At 49.4% G+C, this 18,555-nt stretch overlaps 1 protein-coding gene across 1 annotated transcript in view; it reads left to right on the top strand.

The window, feature by feature from the left end:
- The first annotated feature begins 1,981 nt into the window (after positions 1-1,981).
- Positions 1,982-18,555, top strand: part of tjp1a (tight junction protein 1a) — a 41,187-nt gene continuing 24,613 nt past the window's right edge. The window contains exon 1 of the mRNA XM_068738797.1: positions 1,982-2,116. Within this exon, the coding sequence (XP_068594898.1) occupies positions 1,997-2,116 (120 nt within the window). The 5' untranslated portion in view covers positions 1,982-1,996. The remainder of the gene's footprint in view (positions 2,117-18,555) is intronic.

Here is an 18,555-nt window from a genome sequence, read left to right on the forward strand (position 1 = left end):
CCCCGGTGGGGGGGGGGGGGCGCGAACACAACAATGAATGTTCATCACTTCCAGCTGGACAGTCAGGCATTACGAAGCAGCTCGGATGACCTCGGAGACATATCCCGACGACGTCCCTCTGTCCTTTGTCCCTTTGCATCAGCCCCCTCTATTTCACCTCCTGCCTCGCTCGCCCGTCTCCTTTAGTTCCTGCAGCTCTGTCTTTCTAACTTTTATTTTTTCCATGAAGGTTGTCAAAAGTTTGGACATTTTTACAGCCACATGTTTAAAACAAGGCGTTATAGAAACCTTTTGGTTTCGTGCAAGGCTGCTCGGATATTTAGCATTTGTGCCCCCCCCCCTACTTGCTCAGCACCAGCACTCTGCGGTTTAACATGAAACTAAGAAAAAGTAGGTCACTTTGTTGCATCTTATTCTGCCGTTGGAGCAAAGTTTGGAATTAATTGCACTTGCAGAACTTTATTGGGAACGTTAAATTGAGATCCTTCCGTAGCGTCTGTTTCAAAAGCGTCTTTGAAAAGGGCCGAGGATAGAAACGGAGCGAGGCAGACGCCGTGGAGCTATTTCGGATGCGCCGCTGCCAAACGAACGGAACGACAGAACAAAGTGAAATCCCGGGATCATTTCGAGGCCTCCGTCTGACACTTCAGGAGCTGAACGAAAATCACAAGTAGGAATCCGTTCTCTGGCGGGAGGAATCACGCGCTTGGGATGGGATGTCTCAGGTGTGTGTGTGTGTGTGTGTGTGTGTGTGTGTGTGTGTTTGCGTCAGAATGCGGTTGGAATAACGCCCGCGTCGTCGTCACTAAGCAGGATCAGTCGTTCTGAGGATCATAAAAGCTAACCCCGACACACACCCCGTCCCCGCTAACACACACACACACACACACACACACACCCCGTCCCCGCTAACACACACACACACACACACACACACACACACAGGGTTTGTTCCTTTGTCTCTGACCCTGAACCCGTTGAGACGGACGCGTCCCCTCGAGGTCCAAACGTCCATCTTCTCGTGTCATCGTCCCTTGTCGACCCTCGCCTTTCAATCACGTGAACTGCAACGCCCGATGAAATCCACGTGCCATGCGGCTTCCTGTCAAAAAGGATCTTTCACAATAAAAGGCCTGTCTTTGAAGTGGTATCACGTTTATACACTTATCAGGGGATTCTTTTCTGATGAAATCATAATCAATTATTAAACCGTATTTACACACATCTGGGTCATCAGTCAGCTTTGCCAGTGACCTCTTAAGTCCAGGGCAGGTTGGGGGGGGCATTCTCTATTTCAGGATGAAGTCTCATCTAATATTCATACACATCAAACCTCACCTCTTTTAATTTGACACTAAACTTGTTTACATTCGAACCGAGCTTCTCCTCACCGTCGGTGGTCATTTCCCCCGATAACTTTCCTTTTAAATTTCCTCCCTTTGCATCCGAAAGCAGCTTCGCCTCGGTACCCGTTCTCCATCTGAAGGCTACCCGCTGGCATTCGGGCCCCCATTAGTCACACTTGCTTGAACGCCACGGCTGCCGACGGGAGGAGGGTGATGTCACTCCTGTCCCTCCAGGCGTCTTTATTTCCTTTCCTCCCCAGCAGCATGTCGACTGCTCTTTTGAGACGATGCGGAAAGCGAGCGTTTGATGGACGTCTCTGTCAGCTTGTTGCGGAACATCAGAAACGCCGAAGCATTTAGGACGTCTCAGACGGGGTTTCTACGACAAAACGAATCCCTGCATTCAGCTGCAGCTCAAAGACGAAGTCGAGCCGGCGCGTTCAGGCGAAGGCAGACGTTTTACCCGCCTCAGGGGCAGGAAACGTAATCCTGCTACCTGGGGGGGGGGGGGGGGGACCTTGAAGTCGTAGTTCAAACTAACGAGGGCTCTTTGTATTTCCTGTCACAGGGTGACCCCCCAAGATGGAGAAACGTCACCCTCAGGTGTTCCCGGGTGTTCAGACGAGCCTTCAGGCGCCGCCGCCGGTGCTATGGCGATGCCCGCCACCCTCTCGTTACCCATGAGCCAGGGTAAGCCTTCTCTACGGCGCATCAAAGGCCGCATTCACCGCAGCAAGAGCCTGGACAGCGTGGATCTGCTCGACTCCAACGTAAGGCCCGACCAGAACCACAGAACCGCCTCGCGTCCATTAGACGGAAATATCTACAGAACTTCACGTCCTGGAAACTGGAATCAATTAAAAGCTTTTAGGATAATCGGTTCCAAGCTTGACGAAAGATGATTTGATTTTTGAATAAAACCAATTTTCTGGGATTATTTTTGGACTAAATGTTGGAGAGAGACAAAAAATAATTCTCAGAATGGCTTCATTCAGATTTAAAATTTTTACACAAGCTGCAGGAATTCAGAATATTTATTAATCCCAAAGGGAAATTCATGCGCATAATAACAACAACAATAACAACAACAACAATAATAACAACAACAATAAGGACAACAACAATAATAACAACAACAATAAGGACAACAACAATAAGGACACGCCCACAGGACGACCTGTTGCGTCGAGATGAGCGCAGTTTAACGTACGTGTCTTTATCGCTTACCGGTTTAATCTGATGAAAATATTGATCTGATAAATGATTGGGCGAATCTGATGGCCCTAAAAATTGAGGCATCATGCAAACACACACACACACACACACACACACACGTTGCTAATGTGTTGACCCTCTGCAGATGTCTCCTTTCATAAATGTTCACAGTGTGACACTCATCTGCCAGTGTGTATGTGTGTGCGTGCGTGTGTGCGTGCTTCTACTTTGAGACGCCGGTTAAAGCCGCGTTTCTGCACCGGCTCGGCCGTCGGGTGCTTTTCTGGAGGTTGTTTTTTTTTTTTTTGACTAGACGTCGCCTCCTGTCACAAAATGTGAGCCGGAACAATCCTCACTTTTACTAATCTGTCAGCGAATGAAACTATTCCAGGCATCACAGAGTTGGAGGAAGACTTTAAAAAGATTTGAGCGCACCTTGAAGAGAACCTGCGACGTCTTTCTGACGTCACGTAGCCCCCCCCCCCCCCTCTGAGTTCACTTCGCATGTCGCTCCGAAGCATCGATTCCCAATCGCACCCCTTTTGATGGCCTCCGTGCGTTTCCCCCCCCCCCCCCCCCCCCGTGCGACGGCACCGGTCCATCACGCCGATTCATCAGATATTCTGTTGCTCTGCTGTGGATCATCACAAGCGAACGCCTGAGACATGAATAATAGATGGCAGAAACGTTCCTGTGGCTCCTGTGCTCGCCTCCTAACGCGAAGCAGGCGTCCCCAGCCCCGCGCGCGCAGTGATGTGTGCGTGCACAACGCAAGGAAGGGAGAATCGATCTGGTTGAAGTCTATCATGCTTAAGTGGTTGTGAAAGCGCGGCGCCGTCTTATGGGAAACATCCACCGGAGGTGACGCGGCGTGGACGGTGGGGAACGTCTGCCGGTTCCACCGGGTCCTCACCTCGTTCAGCATCCAGCCAACACTGAGGGCGGGTGGGGTGGAGCAGAACCCCCCCCCCAGGAGAGATTAGAAAACAGATTAGAAAACAGATTGATGAGTGCGTGCTCTGACACGGGGCGGAAGGATACGTTCTCCTCGGATCGACAGGAAGGAACCTCATAACTCAATCTCAAGGCATATCCAGATTCCCATCCAGGTGGTTTGTCTTACCTGAGCCCAAACGGGCCGTCCGAAACGGCTCGTGACCTCTGCGCTCGTGAGGTCACGCCTTATTGGGGCATCACCCGTGCGGCTCAGGGGTCGGGCACAGCAGTTGAATTTGTGAGTGATTTGCTAACGGGCTGCTTGGGAGGACAACGAGCCTTTCGCGTTGAGAGGAGCGTGGCTCTTGGCGCCATTTCAGTCGCGCTGCTTAAATTAGAGGATGAGAGTGAAAGACTTTGCGACTTGTAAGGCTTGCAGGCTGCAGGATGTTTCGACAAACTCGCACACGCAACGCAATAAAGAGAATAATGTCACCAATAATGTCAGTTCCAGTGTTATGTCCCGCCTCCACTGCCAATACGATCCATAAATCAGCCGTAATTAAAAAAAACCCTGCAGGTGTGGCCACGGGGCGGCGTTATTAAACACGTGGGCGTGTCTAGCAGGGCTGGGCGTGGTCACTACAGATTAGGAATCAGAAGTCCTATTCATTCTCCTTTTCTTTTCCATATTGACTCCTGCACACCTGTCAGGTCAGTTTCTGTCCCTCTGCGTAAAGACACGCCCCCTGCCCCCCCCCCCCCCCCCCCATGCCGGTAATGTCAGGCGGGATCAATGTTGGTTCTCCAGATCGATGAAGTAATGATCGATGACATCCTCGGCAGCAAGGAGGCGCTGTTTCACACAGGGCCGTGTGGAACCGATCAAATGCAATGAAATCAATAAATCGCTCTTGCTTTATGGCGTGTGTGCGTGTACGTGTGTGTGTGTGGGTGCGTGCGTGTGCATCCTCGGTGTGTGAGTCCTTGGCCACATGCATTACAGGAAGTGTGTCTTCATATGTCCGGCGGGCCGCTGCACTCTGTGCGTTATTGATCGGCTGCATTAGGCACCGTGCAGGCCAGCATTTCTGAAGCTGTGCTATTGATCGACTGCGTTTCAGCTGGTTAAAGATGACCTCGGGCGTCGTCGTCGCCAGTCTGACATTCCTGTCAGATGCGCTTCAGATAACCTTGATGACCTTCGCTCGACCTTGTGTTTCAGTGCAACGTTAGCTCGGCTTCCGCCGCTGCCGTTTGTTTTCTCAGCCCCGTTTCTGTCGCCCGAAACGTTTTGCTCTGAATGAAAGTAAATCCCAGAACCTTGTGGCACCGTAACACGTTTGTGCGCTTTATTCACCCTGATGAAAACATGTGGGATTTGGGTGCATCAATCACTATTATTGGTCACCATGCCAACCTGCGACTTGCCTTTGTGGCATCTGTCTTCAGAGGCGAGTGCAACGCGCGGAAAACCGAGAAAAGCAGAAGAAGAAGAAATGGGTCAATCAGAGTCAACGGGTGAATAGACGCGTGTGTGCGTGTGTGTGTGTGTGTGTGTGTGTGTGTGTGTGCCTCAGGAGGGCTGCTTTCTCTTAGACGGGGGGGGGGCCCTCTCAGGATGGATTTGTCAGAGGCCAGAGGGAGTGCTGCGCACCATTAGGATCAAGGTTGCTATTTCAAGATGCTACCTGCTGACAGATGTACTCTGCTCACAGGTTTAATGCCCCCCCCGCCCCCCCATCAGTCTCTAAAAAAAAGAAAAAGGTAGAGAAGGGTTGAAATGCTGCTGATTTCCCAGGATTTCCCAAATCTGACCAGTTATTTTAGTGTACTTCTCCATTAAAGACAACAATAGCCATGCTTAAAACACTAATGCTAATATTGACGAGTATGTGTGTGTGTGTGTGTGTGTGTGTGTGTGTGTGCCTTAAATCAACTGAAAATATAAACTGCTTTGTAATGGAGTTATACCCAGACATAAGAACATAAGTATATACACCCTTAATATATTTATAAAGTAATGTAGGAGTAGAACCGTGTTCTGCTGTGTTTCATCGTCTATACATGATTTCCACACTTGAAGCGATTTAGTCATTGACAAAAGCATTACAGAGTTCTTTAGTCGACACTATAGTGCAGCTGGAAATGTGTGTAAATGTGTTTTATACCATGTAGATGTGCAAATGCTGGTCATAGATGGTGGATTGGGATTTACCTGGCACGGGATTAGAGTATGCTGAAGAGGGCTAGGCATACATTTATAATACAGAGAGTTTCTAGAAAAAAATTAATTCAATGAAACAGAAAGTACATGAAATGAACAGATGCTTCCAGGAAGCTTCTGCTGTTTCCCCGGTGAAGTACAAAATATTACAAAACTCTTTCTTAGATAGATAGAGAATATGATATTTTAGTTTAGTTAATCAACTCAAAAGTAAGTTTATATTCTCTTCATTGTATTTATAGGAGGCAAAACATGGACCGGTCTGTACGGGACAGCTACAGTACAGTTGCGTGGCCACTAGTAGCGCTGTTGCTGCTGGGAAAAAACAAGCCAATGACGGCGCGGATCCTGCAGGGGGCAGAGTTTCACCACGAACAAGCTCAGAGAGCGCTTCGCTTGCTGTTCTCAAGTCTTTGCTCTTCATCTTAAATAGATATATGGTCCACAATGAATCCTCTGAGCATCACAGAGGCATCGCACCAGCAGAGCTCGATCTAATTGATCAATGGGGGGGGGGGGGGGGTATAGTCCTCGCCATTCTTCACCAGAATATTCAATTCAACATCACGCCTTCCCCCTCTGGCTCATAAACAACAGGATTGTTCTCAAAGCCAAAACAGCAGCAGGATCCCTTAAAAAAAAAAAGACTAAAATGGCTGAAACGCGTTTTTACCGGGCGCCAGTCTCTTTGGACAACCGGTACAAAACGTTCCGACGCGCTCCTTCATGCTCTCGTTTATGAGGGGGGATATTTCATTTAAGAATGAAGGAGGGGGGCCGAGAGGGGAGCAGCAGGGGCTGCCTGATCAGTCAGGTGATAGGGATTTAGCTTTTGTCCTGGAACGTTCCACGCAGCTCTGCTCGACTCCTTTCACTTCAGTTTGTTTTCGGTGAGAAGCCCCCCCCCCCCCTCCAGATATTTCTCCTGCTTGTTGTCTTTTAATAACGCTGCCTGGCCTCCCTGAAGCAGGCGGGCGGACACGGAGCCGAGTTGAGCGGTGAGAGATGTGGAGAAGGTCAAAGGGTCGCATGCATGACTCGCCCCCCCCCCCCCCATGCGTTGACATTTGACGTGACAGCTGGGTGACGTTGTCGCTTTGATTGCGTCTCCTGTCAGCTGGAGACGCAGGGATGCATTGTGGGAAACAGAAACAGAGCCGCCGACTGCAAATATACAAACGCTCATTTCTAGAGAGATGCAGGTGGATGTATTAAACACACCCAATTGGCTCCGCCCCTCCCCTCTAACGACGACTCAGCCATTATAGCTGCTGATGGTTTAACCCTAAGGTGACCCATAAATAAAGCACCGACCAATGGGAAGCACTGATTTGTGCTGCTGTGTTTCTCGCCGTCTGAAGGGCGTCGCCCTTCATCTTTCCACTTTCCTTCCATCGCTTGGCTTCAGATTCAAACACGCAGAAATGTGCTTTTTTTCCCCTCCGGATCCATTTGAATCTTTGTACATCAAAGGGAGAAAAAAAGCCCGTTTGGATAACGCTCCTTTTTCTCCAGCTTGTGGTTCTTGGACATTTTATTGCTGGGATGCTAAGCGCTGCGTTGATCTGATTCCGGGCTGAGCCGCCTGTTCCAAAGATCCCGACTTCCCCTGTAATCCGCCTCCTGTTACTCACTTACACGGCTAATCCAGCTGCGCGGCTACATGCGGCCGGCCTTGCTCCAGATTTGCACATTCTGCAGCAGATGTTGCCTCCATTTGGAAGTGTTTTGCCGGCCCCTCCGTCCCGCTGCGGGCATCCGAGTGCTCCCCGAGTTTATTAATGGCGTTCATTTCCTCCCGTCTGCTCTCCTCGCCCGTCCAACATTCCAACACACTCAGCCGGAATTAAGAACGAGGCCTGTGGCAAGGCAGGGAACGAGCTCAGGAATGCCTCTGTTATCACAGTGGGAGGGGAGGGGACGGAGGGAGGGAGGGAGGGAACGGGAGGTCAGGCCAGAGGGCGCCGGCGCTTTTAGCGGCTCCCATCATCCCATCGAGCGCTTCCCAAACGCTCGCAGTACTCCGGAGGTGCGTGCCGCCGGCCCAATCCGAACGAGCAGGAATCTAATTTTAGCGCCGCTGCTTTTTAAATCTCGACTCCTATCGGTGTCGTGCAGATTATCTCACAGCCTCCCCAGATGTCACACCCGGTTGTCTCTGCTCTCAGGACACCGAGGACACCCTCTATTCGCCCACTCAGACCCACATGGGCCATGCCACCCCCCCCCCTGGTGAGGTGAAAATCAAAACGTGTGTTTAAAGTGGCTGATTGAACAAAATGTGAGGCAAAGAAAAGATTTTCACGAGTTGTAGAAGTGCAGAAACTCTTTTAACGCCCGTTCAGGGTGTTTCGTCAACGATTTGAAATCTTAACCCTGTTTGGTTCGGAGCTCTTTTTCACACGTTCTCCCGGGTTTCTTGGAGATGTACTAGATTCCTTCTGCCCTCCAGACATGCATGTGAGGCATTCCCCACCGTTCTCCGAAGCGCCCCCCCCCCCCACTGGTCCCCACATAGGACCGGTAAGACACGTCCCTTCAATGGATTCAAGCAGCATGACGCCTGTGGGAACTCACATCTGTGGGATTTCAGGGAGCAGCTTCGTCTCTTTCAGGCGGAACGTGTCGGCCTATATAAAGACACAGAATTATTTTTAGCCCTCTTAAAGTTCCGCTTCTCGACAGGAGACAAGGCCGATCTCGAAAATACGTTGGTCGGTTTTTGGAAGCTTTTAAAACACGCCCAGGCGAAGCGATGATGATGATGATGATGATGATGATAATGATGATGATGATGATGATGTGTTATATAATGCAGTCTGACCTTTTTCCCAGGAAATAAACGCTGACTAACGGCGTGACGGCAGACCGGATCGCGCAGCGTTCCCTCTGTTACGCCCCCATCCTTAAAGAAGACGCACGTTGCTCTCGTTTAACACGCAGCAGCAGCAGCTTCGATTTTAGCTTTCGGAAAAAGACACCGAAAAGAGGTCACTGCTCTCTTAAAGGTCGAAAGGTCAAAGTTTACACACATTATTTACACATGCAGACCGATTTGACTGAACGTCTACTACTACTACTATACTAATACTACTACTATGGTACTTCCTACTTGTCCCCTGAGGGGTCGCCACAGCAAGCCAACGTTCTCCACTTCACCCTGTCCTTTGCATCGTCCTCCCCAACACCAGCCACTCTCATGTCCTCCCTCACTACGTCCACGTATCTTCTCCTGGGTCGTCCTCTAGCCCTGTTCCCTGGCAGTTCCATCCTCAGTGTCCTTCTACCGATATAGTCCCCGTCTCTCCTCTGGACATATCCAAACCATCGGAGTCTGGTCTCTCTGACCTTGTCTCCAAAACGTCTAACCCACACTGTCCCTCTTCTTGTCTCCTTTCTAATCCTACCCTACCTGGTCCCTCCCGTAACATCTCCGTCCAAAGCTGCAGCTAAAACAAACACCACTTACACGCTCTGCATTTAATCTCCTATCTGCAAATAAGAAGACAAAGACCGGAGAGAATCGGATGACACGTAATTAACATCTTAACGTTAACCCACGATAAATGCAGTTTGTGCAGCAGTAAGATGAAGGCCCAGGATGCCCCGGCGCCGTCGGCCCAGCGATGGCGTCGACATTCACGTGCAAGTTCGTGAGTTTGTAGGATGCGGGCTGTAAAACAATAAAGGCTTTTTAAGTCAGTTTAAAGGTTAAATTCACATCCGGGTCCGTGTTGTGTGGAACAGATGAGAACAGAGTTAGTGCACAATGTGGAAAAGGCTCATCGTGAACCGACAGAGATTATATTGTTGGAGTGAAGTACTTGGGAGGCGGAAACACAATATATGAGCTTCAGTGCTGCTAGTGGGCGACAATGAAAAACGTGCAACGTCATCAACACGTCAACGTTTTCCTGCGCGACAGGAAAGAACGCAACCAAAGTTCTCTTAAAACTGGAGATAGATAGATAGATAGATAGGTAGGTAGGTAGATAGATAGATAGATAGATAGATAGATAGATTAATAGATTAATAGATTATTTTGGTTTTCAAGTCAAAATATAAAATTGACAATTGAATTTGTCTTTTTTGACAGTAAAACTTTATTTAACACCCTCTCACTAACATTTCTCTGCCCCGTCTCTGGTTCTGGTAATAGTGCTTTCCCTACTTCACCAGCTTTAATATTTTACGCCTACGGCTTTCTCTCCGCTGCTCTTAGGACGACTACTCGTCTCCTAATTGGCTCCAGCTGTCCGCGTTGCTAGGCGATCGGCGTGGCTCTTTGTGACACAGGACGGGAGGACTCTGCCGTTTAGCAGCTCTCCGTGTGGCCCCGGCGGTCTCCGGGGGGGGGGGCCACGCCTTCCTCCGTGCTCCTGACTTTCGGTTTACAACCAGTGCCTTGTTTGCAGAGTGTCCGATCCGTGACGTCCACCCCTGTGTCTCTATCGGCTATAAACCCACACCCCTCTCGCTCTGGATTTGTTTGCCTGGCATGTAGTAAAGCTCCGGATGCGCCCATTCATTTGTGACCTCACGGGAACCGTGTATAGTGCAGGACAGGACACTTTGAATCCGCCCACCGCCCGGCCCGGCCCGGCCCACTGTGCCCACTCAGAGCGGCGGCTTAGGCTGGCTTTTTCAGCTCTGTTCCCTTTGTGCTGAGTTCATCAGACTGGCCCTGTGAGCAGCGAACCAGATCACTGCCTCGTGGCCCCTTTAAAAAAAGAAATCTTTTCAGGGTGACAAATGTGCTAAAACAGCGCTCGCTAATCGCCTGGAATTAGGGGCTGTTGTGTCGGGCATTAGCGGGTAGCATTGACCAGTGGGACGCGCTAAACATTAGTCTGACAAGAGAACACCAAAGCTGATGAGTCTGGATCCTGCCGTTGGACGGCTGAAGGATTAGCCATCCGACACGCTGGCTGGGGCGTCTGCGGGGTCGGGTCCCATCATGGCCGGGCCCGAAGCGGCCCCTGTGGCCCGCCGCGTTCCCTCAGAAGCACAGCATCGGGGGGGGGGGAGAACAGGGGGTTTTAAATCGAAGTTTGACGGAAGAGTGATTGGATTTATTTCTCCTTCCTGAAGTTGGTCCAATCGATTCTTAGATGTTGACCGCTTCGGTCCGGCGCCATTTCCCCGGGAAGCTCCGGCTGTTTCCACGTCTTTGCCCGATGAGACTTCATACGGTTGGAATTCCGCAGTAACAGGCCGTACCATGGGAAGAGCCCCCGCCAGGGAGGGGCTGCCGCTGAGGTCACAGGACTTTAAACACTCCCTTATTCGCTGGAAACATAATAAACTGGAGTTTAACTCTTTCCTTCTGTCATATCTGAAGTCTGCTTTCCTGACTTACCAGCTTCACCTTGATGCCCCCCCCCCAATTAAATGTTCTCTCTCCTGCCCTGAAATGGCATTTATTTTCTCCCCGGTTTTAATCCCTCCACCCCTAATCTCTCCTCTGCCTCATTTTCCTCTTGTCTCCACTTTTTTTTCTTTTTTCGCATCCCCTGTAATCTTTCTGAGTACTTCCCTTTCTCTTATCTTCTCGCTCCCTTCATCACACCTCTTCATCATTTTCAGAGCACAGTCCTTGGGGGGGGGGGGGGGGGGGGACGATGCAGAGTGTTGAGCGTCAATTACACAAGTGGGAATGCCTCACATGCACGTCTGGAAGGCCGAGCGGTCTCACATCACGGAGAAAACGCCAGAGCGATCTTCAGCCGGTTCTGTTATTCGATATGCAAATCCCCACCGGTTAATCCCCATGAACTGATAATTTGTTGCACGTGTGGCTCCGTCTGCCGCTGCTTCTAACCCGTGACGACAACACGGCTGTTAAAGTAGTGTTTACACAGGAAACGGTGGAAGTCCTGCGGTGCCACTTCACAGGATTCCTTCACTTTCGGTCGCCTCGTAAAAGTTTAGCACGACTCGTGTTAAGCAGTTGGCGTGAATGAGTCGACGCGCGGTGGCAGTTCACACAAACGTTTGCCCCCGCGGTTTGCGTGTCGACAGCGTGGAAGGCGTGTTAAGGATTCCGTCCTGGCTGAAAACACACTTTCTCATCCTCCAGCTTTCTTTTGGCTGTCTCAGAAGGTTTGGATGAGTTCCCTTTAATAATCCTGCATGGAGTACTGGTAATTGTTAAAAATAGGTTTTTTTACATGCAATTTTACAAACAAAAGAATGGAGAGAGGGTTGAGGGTTGAAGCCATGTAGCAGCTCCCAGGGAACAACTTTTGGGGTTCGGTGCCTTGCTCAAGGGCACCTCTGCAGCACTCGGGAGGCAAACCGGCATCTCACCAACCACCAGTCAACACTTCTTGGTCCATGCTGGTCTTGAGCCGTCCACTGACCTTAAGCTGGTCTCAAATGGGCCACTATCCGGTCCCCAAGCCAAGTCCTGCATGTTCTCCCCGTGTCCGCAGGGGTTTTCTCCGGTTTTCTCCGGTTTCCTCCCACCTCCAAAAACATGCAGTTTAGGTGAATTGATCTCACTAAATTGTCCGTAGGTATGAGAGCGTGCATAGGTGGTTGTGTGGCGACGCATTCAGGGTGTATCCCGCCCCCGAAAGCAAGCTGGGAAAGGCTCAATCAACACAGCGGCTGTAGATGAGACAAGAAAATGGATGGATAGAATTTGTTTCCTTCTTTTTTCTCTTTTTTCTGATGAGACCAGAAAATGGATGAATGAAAAGAATTTGGTTTTTTTGTCTCTTTTTTCCTTTCCCCCCCTTTTTTCTTCTTTTTTTCCTTTTTTTTTATTTTTTCTCTTTTTTCTGATGAGACCAGAAAATGGATGGCTGAATGGACTCATGATGAAGTGAAATGATACGATAAATGAAAAGAACAAACATCAACGAGTCGCATTCGCGTTGCTTAAACCTCCAAGTTGAGCAGCACAGTTTTCAGACCGACTGATATGAAGACGCGTCAGTGAAGCTTAGTTCAGAGTCTGCGTATGGCTTCAGGTGCCGAGCTTCACGCTTGGCTACGCTCAGTTGCCTCCATTAGCGGTGCTACTGTAGTAGCGGTCGGACAAAAGTTACTGCATAACTTCACAAAACTTTAACAGAACAACACACCGGTGCAACCCTTGAGAGGAATTCTGAAATGATTGATCAAATCGATGCTTGAAATGCAGGCGCGCTGAGTTTCAGGATGAAATATGGTGCCGCTGCGGGACACCTGCAAAAATAAATCTTTATTATGCCACAGCCCGGCAGCCTGAGATTTGGTGCCCGTGTTAGGATCGTAAAGCATTTCTCTTCCTTGAAAATCAATTGCATGCCACTTAGTGCATGTGTCAAATGGCATTTTATTACCAGGCGCTTGCTGTCAACGCTGCAACTTGAGCTGCAGCTGTTGGACTGGCTGGGTCATAATTCTGTCTCAGTTTAAATGGAGCAGCTCTGGAGGTCCCGTGCGCATTGCTTATTTATGAAGCTGTGCATTCACACCATGCTCAGCCGTTTACGCAAACTGCATCAGGAGACGTTAGCGCTTGAGCGTGCAGATTTTCAAAGTGTGTCTGTAATCCCCAGTTTAATCTGCTCTTTTTCTGCAAGAGAGTTCCCACTTCAACCATAACCATGATGTTTAAAAGCTGAATTTTGGCTCGCATCTCGATCGACTGGGCGGCTGGGATTCTTTCCCATTATTGAAATATAACAGAAAAATGCATCCCAAAAAGAATCCTTTCCATGATTCAGCACAGGTACCATTTATAGAACCGACAAACAGGAAGATCCCGAAGCTGAGCGTGTGACGCTTCTTATAAAACATGGTGACTGAGCACGGCTTCGCTGCGGGCTCGGCGTGGAAGTCACTGAATGTCAGCCGCTGCCTTTCGGCTGCTCACCGGACCGACCGGTGAAATCTCTCCGCCGCTGTTTTCACGCCACCCGAGACCCGAGCTCTTCGTGTTCTGTATGGGGATATTCCAGTTCTTCTGTGGGGGTTGTCAGAGTGGCTGGCATTCCCGTGCGGAGATTTCGCAGAGGGAATCTTTTGGATTGTGTTTGCCGGAAACTCAAGCGTTTGGAGTTCCCGTCAGCCATTCTACTGTAATTCCAACTCTTCCGTGATTTCCTTGTGCTCTCGTGGGAAACTTGACTCACTCAGAGTTTTCCATCAGAGGGCGGCTGTGGGCTGTGAGGCCTGTCACGGGACCACTTCCACACCCCTAATACCGTGCATACTATTGCCCACTCACCAGACACACAAGCGCATTATTCTGAATACCAGTATCCATCTATGAACAGCGGAACATTAGCCATCCCGGCTATATTCCGCAGCTTCTCGTGGTTTATTTTATTCTCTTTTCTGATTATGCATAGAGGGTGGTTTGTTTATTTTGTCTTGTTGATGAATTGGCCAACACAAACATATTGTTTGTCTTTCCAAACAAACGGAACCGGGCAGCAACAACAGCTTCTGGTTGTTCGCCGTCTGACGTCTTCTTCTTCTGTTATCTGTCAGTGCTTCAGGACTGTCACCCGCTGCTCTGTCCTTTGCCCTGTTTATTCCAGAATTTTCACGGGACGTGTGAAAAGGCACAAATCCAACATATTCCTGGTTGCAGCTGTATGTTTGCCAAGTCGAAATTACTGACTCTGCTTCAAAGTTTACGTTTTTCCGTTTAAATCCCAAAGCCGGACCATATTGACATGCAACACGGGGGGGTTAATTTGAAAGAGGCCTGCTAATCCTGTCATATGATGCTAATCTGGTCACCAACAGTTGGCCTGCTAAGTAGAAATATGTCTGAACAGATTATATTAAAATTTACATTTCTTGAAATGTATGCTTTTTTTTTTGCATACGGCTAACAATATTTTCCTTATCTTAAGCAAATCTCAAGAAAGTACAAAACATTATATTTTATATATGTGTGTGTGTGTGTGTGTGCAACAATTAGCAACAACGGTGAGGTAAAGCTGCCTTTTAACAGGTAGAAACCTCGACCAGCTCCAGGTGGACGGCCCTCTGCTTTTAATTAGAATGTCTGACAGTAAGAAAAAATATTAGAAAAGCAACAGCTTTTAACAATTAAAATGGTCATCTTGCTTAAATAACTATCACCATATCTTTTTTTTATATATTGCCATACTATGAAGATATATCCACGAACCTGTCAGCGTAGTTTGCTTGATTTAATCAATATGTCTGAGATTGTTGCAGAGTTTAAGTCGGCCCCGTGTCTGCAGAGGGTTTTTATTAGTGTGTTAAAACAAAAAGCCTTGGTCCTGCAGGCCTGCCCGAAGGCAACGGGGCACGGCAGGGATCACGCAGCCTCTCCCAGACTCCTAATTCGGGACAGATGAAAATATGGAAGCAACATCTGCACTGGCGTTGTCGCTAATGCACAGCAAATGCTCCCGATCAGACCTCACATGCATGCTATCGTGTTTGCTTACGTGAATGCCTCTGTGAGCATGAACAGCCGGCTTCCCCTTTTGTTTTTTAGGATGCACATGTTTCGCTCTACATTAGCCTTTTCGCTGCAGGACACGCGTGGTTGAATGAACCCTGTGATGTGCTCCAACCCAATGTGGCGCCACTTGCTCGCCTTTGTTTTCCATGTGCCCGCTCTTCCATGAGCGCACCTGAGCTTTCTCTGCGCTCGAGTTTGCATGTGTGTGTGTGTGCCTTTGTGAGAATAGATGAGAGGGAGTAAGGGAAGCAATCACAGAGGACAGAGATGGCTTTGATCATCCCCGGAGTGTCACGAATGTCTCGCGCCTCGCTGTCGGAACATCTGAGGTACCGGCACAGGTGTGGATTGGACCGAGAACCGGGCAGGAGAGGAGAAGCTTCTCTTTGCTTTCACTTTAAAAGGTGATTAGCAATATTTTCTAGCTCAGGTTACTTTCTTTTTTTTTTGATACACCTGAAGGATCATGCTAAACATACTGCTGTCGGCGCTGTTTGATCCCGAAAGGCGACTGAGGAGCTTCAGAAGGAGCGAACGACTTGCATCGATGCTCGTATGTACCGTGCTTCGGATGTGTTTGTTGTTTGGTGAACCCTTGTAGTGAAAGCTGTATGTTTCAGTTATTGTCTTCTTCGAACCTACTGTAAAATGAGCATCGGTTTTACCCGTGTAGCCGCCCGCTCTTCATCCTTTTTCTTTCTGTGGCTCTGTGGGGTCATTTCTGGTGGGAACGAACCCTTCAGACCACCTACGCCGCTTCCCTCCACGCCAGGGGGAGGTAATTACTGGATTGAGGGAACCAGATTGCTCAGTTTGTTTAGAAAAGATTGGATGAGATATGACGCGCATTGGCGCACAAAGGTCAAATGTAAAAGTCAAGGTGCCCCCCCCCGAAAACTTCCACGACGTCACACTTCTTCGCCGTTCCTCTCCCGGTGCGTTTGCAAATGTAGCTCGCATTGTTTTCTGGAAACAGAAGCAAACTGTGAAACAATGCGAGCTGAGATTGCATCCCGTGGGTGGGGTCTGGTTCAGGAACTCGTAGGAATTTAACCGAATGGCTTTGTGGTTTCCCGTGAGGGGATTTATCAGCTACAAACACTGCGCTGAGAAATGCTGGTGGGTTTTATAGCCTGAGTGCGTAATCTACCGTATCTACAACAAAACCGCCAGAAAAAAACACAAAGAATCAAGGGAGAATGTTTTTGGGTTATTTCCTGTGTGACTAACTTCTTTAATATTCTGTTCAAATGTTCTATTCTGTTTCCCAGGGCAGGGTTTTGTTCAGCAGATTTTATATTATGGAATAAAAAAAAAATCTTTTTTAAAGTTTTAAACAAAACACACTGAACTCAAGATTTAAAAGCTGCTCGTGTAGAAACACAAAATTTAACCATCAAAGCGTTGGAAGCTTCAACAACAGGGACACAGCGGCGTCGCTTCTCCCGAGTCTATCCTGGACCGTTTATTCCGCGAGGTGGGAGGGGTGGGCGCGTTGCTTTGCGCGGGAAAATAGTCTATAAACCAGGAAATAAACAGATTAAATGATAAAGTATAATCAATGACTTATATGTAGTGACCGAAAAGTCCTTATTATAGAAAGTGGTTGCGGTGGGATTAACAATTCCCGCGTTTTTTTAAAAAGCGTGGCTCCCCTCCGCGCGTACAATGGTCCGCTCCGCGCAGACACGACACGGTCGTTGCCACTGGAGCCGCGCGCGCAGGGGGCGGTTCTCCCAGCCCTGCCGGAGCCGAACACCGTCCGAGCGATGCCGACGCTTCCCAACTTTTCATCCCGGAGCTAGCGACGAAGCGTCGGAGCAAGCTGGTGCCTTTTCTCTTTCTTTCACCCCCCCCCCCACCTCAGCTCCGGTTCTCCTCCCGTGACTCGACCCCCCGCTCGCGGAGATAAGATAATGAACTTTGGACTTCGCGCACGGTTCTTCGCGACGTGTTTGCCGTCGTCCTGGATAAAATAAAAATAACAACGTAGCCCGGCGTGGCGGCAGCTGGGCGAAAAATCCAACCCGGACAGCGCCACTCGGCCCCGGGCAGTCACCGAGTTCCACACGCCGACTGCTGATAACCGGACGGGGGATTGGAGCATGTCGTCCAAAGCGTCGAACAAGGTGGGTGCCGGGTCGAATAAAGCCCGGGGCTTGACCTGAAGGGCGAACAATGGCAGGGTAAAGCGTGTAGCTGTCCTGTGGCTAGAACTCTGTGTGCGGGGCTGTGCGTGAGAGGGAGGCGTGTGCGCGGGAGTTTGGCGTTCTAAAGTTAGTTTTTTTATCAGCCGGTTCGTGGAGGCGATCCAGCCGGCTGTGCTCTCACCTGTTGATGGGCAGATTCCCGGTTCATCAGCAGGGAATGCTCATGGAAAACTCTGGAGGGGGACTGATCCCAGATTTGTTTTTCTTTGCATCGGCGACATTTTGATTGTATTTTATATTCATTTAGATCATTTGCGGGATATTGTTACTATTTGGGAAAAGAGGCACATGTGACCCTTGTAATTATAATTAACTTTATTGTAACGAATAAGTATAGAGTAATTAAATAATTCGGAATCTTTTTTTTGTACGTGTGCGTTTAGCTGAGAATGTGCTCTGTTTTTCAAACAGACTTGAATGATATTCAGGTTTGGTCGGTTCTTCCAGTTGGGCGAAACCGCTTCCATCGTGTCGGCTGGTGACGTCGTGCAGGCCCGGGTCACGCCTTGACATCAGATTACTACTGTAGTGACGTCGTGCAGGCCCGGGTCACGCCTTGACATCAGACTACTACTGTAGTGACGTCGTGCAGGCCCGGGTCACGCCTTGACATCAGATTACTACTGTAGTGACGTCGTGCAGGCCCGGGTCACGCCTTCACATCAGATTACTACTGTAGTGACGTCGTGCAGGCCCGGGTCACGCCTTGACGTCAGACTACTACTGTAGTGACGTCGTGCAGGCCCGGGTCACGCCTTGACGTCAGGCTACTACCGTAGTAGGCTTGTGATTGGTCGCGGGCCGAGAGGCTCCTTCGCCGGGCGACTGGTTGCGTTTTGACGCCTGCAGGTGCTTCGGTTCAATCGTTGGCCTCGCAAGACTTTAAGGTTTCAAACGTGGTTTGATTTGAATTGGAAACGCAAACTGGATGACGGTGCAGCGGGCAGTGCAGTGACATCAACCGCATTACGCGATCGTGTGACGCCAACCTTGCTTAAGCTCATTACTGTCATCGCTGCAGTTCTTTCATGCGTTTCCAGTTTTTACTACGCGAGTGTAAATTGTGTGTTTGCGTTGTGTGTGTGTGTGTGTGTGTGTGTGTGTGTAGTGGGGCCTTATTTTAGCCTGGAAGGCCATCTTATTTCCCCCCCATCGCGGTGTCTGTCTCGCCAGAAAGAC

This window comes from Brachionichthys hirsutus, chromosome 1 (genome assembly GCF_040956055.1).
Source record: "Brachionichthys hirsutus isolate HB-005 chromosome 1, CSIRO-AGI_Bhir_v1, whole genome shotgun sequence".
NCBI classification, from domain to species: Eukaryota; Metazoa; Chordata; class Actinopteri; order Lophiiformes; family Brachionichthyidae; genus Brachionichthys; species Brachionichthys hirsutus.